We start from the raw sequence: 6915 nt of genomic DNA, 5'->3' as shown, positions 1-6915 counted from the left end.
CGTTCGCCTTCTAGAAGGTTCCGGCAGCCGCGTAGCGGAGGGGCCGAGAGGCGGGGCTTCAGCAGGGGCGGGGGGGCTGCGGACCCCGGAGGCGGAGCCGCGGGGCGGGGCGGAGGCGCTGCCAGGCCTGCGCGCGGGGTTGGGCGGCCGCTGCGGCCGGGGACGGGAGCCCGGAGGCGGAGCTGCGCGGGAGCGGGGCGCGGAGGGGGCCCGGCCGGCCATGGATCCGCGGAAGGTGAGCGAGCTGCGGGCCTTCGTGAAGCTCTGCAAGGAGAGCCCGGGCCTGCTGCACAGCGAGGAGCTGCGCTTCCTGCGCGAGTGGGTGGAGAGGTGAGTCGGCGCCGCGTGCCGGGGGGGGGGCTGGCGGGGGGCAGGGCCCGGCGGTCGGACCCTGGCCCGGGTGCGGAGCCGTGTTCCGGGAGCGCCGGGACCGCGATCAGCGCTATCCGGGCTGGGTCTGGACCCGGACCAGGGTCGGGCGCTGCCCGGCCCATGGCGTAGCCTGGCGTGCGGCGGAGGCACCGCTCCCTCCAGACACGGGGCGCTCAGCTTAGCGCCTAAACCAGGCAGCGGGATGACCCATGTCCTGTCCCGCGTAACTGCAACAATTGTCCGCCTGTCTCAGAAAATCTGCCCCTCCCTCCCCCCGCGATGTAACTCGGTACTTCAGAGTCACAAAAGTAACTAGCAGCAAGGGGCATCCCCCGTATAGCACATGTTAAACGTCTCCAGGCAAGGCCCTACTGCCAGAACGTTACCTGTCCTGCACCATCCGAACAGGTCAGCCTCCTGGGTCGGAAAGCCCAAGCGATCCAACTTTACAGTCCAAAAGTGTGTGTGGTGGCTTGCAACACAACGTGTCCAAAGTACCTCTTGCAAGATGTAGTTTTATTCCTCGGCAACCATCAATCTAGGCTCCACATAGCAAGGTATTTGCAGTATGTGTGCACTGTAGCTCTGGCTGGAAATAACATGGATCTGAGACAGGTGCTTCTCCCAATGAAAATACAAGTGCTGATTATTTGGAAACAGAAGACAAGAAATACAAGGTCTACCAAAGTCTAGTGACTTCTACCATCCAGATAAAATCTATCTATGGAACGCACCCATTTGGTTCCAGCAGCTAGTTCCCTCTTGATGTTCCAGAAGAACTTGGGTAGAAGAAAATAAGTCCTTGCTGATATTTTCCTCAGAGAGGAAGGAAATCATTATTAATTTGAAATCTGGCAGTAAGTAAAAAATACACTGTTTTAAAAAGCACACTCTTTTCTGAGACTATTTTGCCCGCTATTATAGGTAACATCTGAGATATCACATGCTACTTACATTCTACAGCATTTCACATGGTTCCCCTATTTGGGGGTGTCAAATGGGAGAGAAACATTGCGGGGGGGAATAAAGCCCCCAAAATGTTGCAAGACAACAAAAACTGACAGAGGCCTGGGGCTGATGCAGTCCTTAAAACTATTAATTTTTCAAACATTACTTCAGGTTGAATATTCCTTTCAACTGTGTGTGAGAACAGGAATCTTTTGAGTTGAATATCAAATCCCTATTTATGTATTGGGAGTGTTTTGAAGTCTGAGTAGTTCTATAGCTTTTTCTTGAATTCAGGCATATCACATTTTACCTGTACTTTAGAGTCCAGAACTGTCTGAGTCACAAGAGCTAGAAATAAATTCTACACACCATCAACAGTATGATATATTGTATTTTTTTCAGGTTGAGATGGTTCAAAGTATCAGAACTTAAAACTCACTCATCCTTCAGACAAACTTTGATTTAGCTCTTGTTTAGGGGTATTAGTTGCAGATCTCAGAATAATACAAGTGTCCATCCCAGCATTTATTGGCTTCTTAGGGTTAATAAATTGAAAACCTTGTGAGTAAAAACCAAAAACTAATATGGTCACCCCCCCCCTGCATATATTGAGCAAATGAACCAGTTGTTGAAAATGTTCCTAACACATTTCCATTTTTCAGTAAGCATTATAGTGGCATTAAAACGTTGTTAAAAGCATTAGATAGATGCATGTGAATTTTAATTTCATGGTAGGGTCCATGTTGGCGCTGTGACTATTAAATATTCAAGCTATTTAGAACTCAACTAATGGCTTCCTTTCATGGATTGTGCAGAAGAGCAAGCATCCCTGTGGGCTGCAAGCACATGCAGTGTAGCCTCAACTAGTCATTAGTGTTGCTCACTTTTGCTGAGCTGCTGGCTGTTGGGGGGGGGGGGGGTTACAATGAAATCTCTTTGGGTTGGCTTAAATAAATGCTTAGAAGTTGCACCTGAAGTCAGAGAGCCTGTTAAGGGTAAACTTTTAGAAGGAACTGTTGCTATGTGCACTGCATTCCCACCTGTAACATAAAATGAGCAAAGTAATTATACCCAAGGGTATTTGCAGTCAGGGCCAGCCTTTGACGTAGGCAGTGGCCTACCAAAGAGGGTGCCCTGCGCTGCGGCTACTGTTCCTCTCCACCCAGCCCCTCCCCACTGCTCCTCTCAGCCAGTGGGCCCGCGCTGTCTTCTCCCCCCCTCCCACTTGCTCCTCTGGCTGCCAGCTGAGGGCTCCTGCCAGATTGGGGAGCCCTCAGGTGCTGTGGCTCTGCTCTGGCCCTGGCCCCAGGGGCGGGGCTCAGCGACAGGCCTGGTGGTTTCTGGCTGCGCGCTGCAGGCAGGTGGGTTCCCCGAGTGGCATGGCCCCTTCTCCTCCCTGGGCTCTTGGGCCCCTGCTGGGCCTGGGGCAGTACTGGTGGGAGGGTGCTGCAGATGCAGCTCTGCCCCACCATTATTTGAATGTGGAGGCTGGGGAGCGTGGGGGTCCTGGACCATTCTGGGCAGGAGGTAGCACCAGCACCCAGTGGGTGCTCCTTGCTCCATCCCCCCACCAGTGCCCCAGATCTAGGGTGGGATGTGGGTTGGGTCCAGTTTGGTCTGGGGAGGGATGTGGGTCAGGCCCAATCTTTTGGGGGCATAGCTGGTCCTGATCCTAGTCTTTGTGCTTCTCTGCCTAGTGGGGAAGGACTAGCACGACTAGTATGAATAAAGATACTGTAAATAAAATGTATTAAAGTTTTTCATATTTTTTTATTTGTGAAACAGTTTTTAAATTCACCCCAATTTCATACAAAAATTTAATTCAAGCTGTGGTAGTTCGTATGAGAAATGTGAAGGATGAGATAGTGTGATAGTTTCCTTTTAGTGGGAGCAGCACATGGCTGGTGGGTTTGGCCAGCTCTGGCTTTTGTTAGGTGTTTTTACCCTGCATGCTCTCTCCTCACACAGGCTGTTCCCATCCCCTACCCACACCAGGACTCCCTACATCCAGGTCACTTTCCCAAGCTGTGCTGTGCTGTATCAGAAGCAGCGTCTCTTGTGCCCTCTCCTTATGCAGCCCAGGTGGAAAGTGACCTGGATGCAGGGAGCCCTGACGCACACGCGCGCGCACACACACACTAGCAGTCGGGGGAGGGCGAGCAGCAATGCTAGCTACTTTGTGCATCCAGGTCAGTTTGCCCGTGTGGGTGTAGGAGGGGGATGCAGGGATTAGGGGCATAGGAGGGGGAACTGGTCTTTGGGGCAAAGGGAAGAAGGGGAGCCTCTGGGGGCACCACACCCATGGGGGCCAGGGGAACCAAAATGCAAGTTTGCCCAGGGTACCCTTTTCCCTAAAGCCAGCCCTGTATGCAGTACTGTTTGTTATAGAATATACTTACATACTCTATTACTTCTTATTGAGCTAAACCAGTGTTTCTCAAGCTGGGGGTTGTGACCCCAAGGGTGGTCATGGGAGGGATTGAGGTTGGGGTGGCAAGCAGGGCCAGCGTTAGGGGGTAGGAAGCAGGGCAATTGCCTGGATCCCCATGTCACAGAGGACCCCGCAAAGCTAATTTACACGTTAGAGCCCTGGATCCCCGATCAGGGTGGAAGCCCTGCACCTTGAGCTTAAGGTAAAGGGTGGCAGTTTTTTCAGGGAGGTGGGAGTCAAAAAATTGTAAGTACAAAGGTTGAGAAACACTGAGCTAGACTATTCACACACTGGTTCTCCTTCCCGGCTGCTCATCCGAAGGCTTAATGCAGCGTGTTTATGGTGCATTAAAAGGATATTGTCAGAGTAAATGCTACTAATCTAGTGTTAAAGAAACACTTGAGTATTCTAACATATCTATCTAGTGTTTCCTTTGCATTTGATAGTATTTTGTGTATGGCAGACTCTCTATTTCTGTTAGGTAGTTAGTTTGCCTTTTATTTGTGCAGACTTTTCACATGACTTTTTTTTAATGGTTTTTTTTATACAGCAGATCATGAATGGGTGTAGCATAAACCATTTTCAAATGGCTCGTTTTTCATTACCTGGTTCCTTCCATCAGAAAGTCTGTTCTTAGTGGGTGAAAACTGCTAGCATTTTTTTTAATGCTGAATTATCTAAAGATGGAAAAGGATCTAACAAAATTGTATCCAACTTTCTCCAAAACTTATCTATAGGTCAGAGAGCAGCATGACCAATTTATGCTTTTAAAAAAAAGCAGCATTTTGTTTTTAAAATGTGTCTTACAATAGAGAACTAAGTCAGAACTAACTACTGCTGCATTAAGCCAGATAAAAGCACTGGTGTGCATCTGCTTTTTGATGTTTTCCCTTTGACAGATGTTAACTGGTGGGTTGGTTCCATGTCAGCTTTTCTTGGGACAGTCCTTTCTCATTTGCTTTAACTGAAACCCTGCTGAAAAAGCTGCACTTCAATAACTTTTGTTTCCCCCGTTTTTTTTAAAAAGCATGGGAGGTACGATACCACCTGCTCCGCACAATGCCTCTGCAGAAACAATGAAGGTAAGAGATGGGATATTTATAGTTATAAACATTAGAACTCTGTGCCTAAAAAAAAATATTAAAAAAACTTGCTGTCAGAATTTGCATGAAGATTGGGACAAGTGCGTTTGTTTAAAATTTCCAAAGATGGTGACTGGAAACATCAAGGAATCTTGTATATTTGGTGCTGGATTGTGACAGTTTCGGAGACTGAAGGGTACCTTTTGTTAATAATGCCTGCAGACTTGCCACACGCCATTCTGTCTAATGTACCTGAGCTTTTATTTATTATTTGTATTACCATAGTGCTTAGGTGTTCTAGTCATGGTCCCCGACCCCAGTATGCTAGCGCAGTACAAACAAAAAGATGGTCCCTGCCCCAAAGAACTTACAATCTAAGTATAAGAGATGAGGCAACAGATGGGTACATACAGGAATGTAAGGACACAATGAGGCAGTGTTGGTCAGCTTGATACAGTGGTATCAGTGTACCTATCAGTGGCTTACCTATTGTCAAGTTTTTTGTAGGCATCATGGCAAAGGAGAGCTGGTGCATGATGAGGTAGCTTTAGATTTTTATTGGGGGCTTTTCCCAAATATGAGTGGCAGCGTGGGAGAAAGCACAAAGGTGCTTGTTGGAAAACGTAACAAGTACTCAGTGGAGCCTGGAATAAACATTTGGACAATGCATGAGAGATGATAGGGTCGGGAATTGGCCATGAAGGGCCTTGAAAGTGAAAGTGAAGTCAAGCAACTTACGTTTGATGCATAAGAGATGGGGGGAAGCCAGTGGAGGGATGCTAAAAAAAGGTGTTATGGCCTAAGCAACAGATTAAGAAAATTATCTCTGAATGGATATGAGCGGAGCACGATTACGTTGTCAAGGGCATAGAAAAGGGTGCTGCAGTAATTGAGACACAAGCTGAGTTTTAGCTGTATGGATGGATAGGAAAAGCTGTTTCTTAGATACTATGCAAAGAGGATCTCTGATCTCAAATTAACACGTGGGCAAGGGAAATCCAGTTTCTGTGGTTCATTCAAACCTTGGTTCTGCTGAGACGGGAAGTAAGGGGCAAAATAGTGTTCATTGTAATGTTGGCTTTAGTGATGTGGATGATGATATGCCAACTTACTTCAAAGTTATTAAAGCATGAACCCTGAAGGAAAGTCTGACAAACAGCAGTTTATGGGTCAGAAGTTGGCATCAGTGCAGGAAAGTGAGGAGAAGGGGTTTTATGTCATACTTTTAAAAGGTATAAATAAAACTCCTTAGCCATAGGTGGGATATCCTTTAGCTGCTGAAGACTTTGTAGTGGAGTTTTCTGATGCCTTGGGATTGTTGACCTGGAAATGGAGTACTTGACCATAGATGACACATACCTACATATTTCTGTCCTCCCTTTATTAGGATAAAACAGAGAAGCAGCCAGAGGAGCCAGTTAAGCCACCAGAGCCTGAGAGTGAGGAGAGTGACTTGGGTGAGGAAGTAACTGTTGTTACTGCAACTATTCATCAATTTGAACATGAATGTAGCACTGTCTATTGTATTTGTAGGTGGAAGAATTTAATTTTCCACATTAGTGTTCAAATCTTTAACTTTTGTCTTTGCAGAAATTGACAATGAGGGAGTGATTGAACCAGACGAGGATGATCCTCAAGAAATGGGAGATGAAAATGTGGAGGTAAAGACAACATCTTCAACTTCCATTGCATTGGAGGAATTGCTGCTTCTGTATAGTTTTTGGTGGTGGTTTGTTTTGATTTATTTTTGGGGTTTTTTTTGTTTTTGGGGGGGTGGGGAATTAAACTCAAAGGAAACATATTGGTTAGACAGCCAGTCATTGCTTTTAATGCCTTCAGTTCTCCCTCTTCTCCCCACTCCCACCCCTACCCTTCCCTTCTTCTGAACAGGAAACTCCTCAATTGAAAATTAAGATCTCTCCTAACTAAAAGCCTGCTTCCATCAGAGACAGTAGCAAAACTCCCATTAACTTTGGGTACGTCTACACTACAAGACTATTTCGAATCTACTTAACTCGAATTTGTGGAATCGACCTTATGAAGTCGAATTTGTGTATCCACACTAAGGACACTAATTCGACT

The 6915-nt window shown here is 47.0% G+C and overlaps 1 protein-coding gene across 1 annotated transcript in view; it reads left to right on the top strand.

Moving 5' to 3' along the window:
• The first annotated feature begins 149 nt into the window (after positions 1-149).
• Positions 150-6915, top strand: part of LOC120372578 (hsc70-interacting protein) — a 34417-nt gene continuing 27651 nt past the window's right edge. Inside the window, exons 1-4 of the mRNA XM_039489805.1 lie at positions 150-330; positions 4779-4833; positions 6221-6290; positions 6424-6494. Coding sequence (XP_039345739.1) covers positions 221-330; positions 4779-4833; positions 6221-6290; positions 6424-6494 — 306 coding nt within the window. The 5' untranslated portion in view covers positions 150-220. The remainder of the gene's footprint in view (positions 331-4778; positions 4834-6220; positions 6291-6423; positions 6495-6915) is intronic.

Source organism: Mauremys reevesii, linkage group 1, assembly GCF_016161935.1.
Source record: "Mauremys reevesii isolate NIE-2019 linkage group 1, ASM1616193v1, whole genome shotgun sequence".
Taxonomy (NCBI): domain Eukaryota; kingdom Metazoa; phylum Chordata; order Testudines; family Geoemydidae; genus Mauremys; species Mauremys reevesii.
This window is presented reverse-complemented; position numbering and strand designations above follow the sequence as displayed.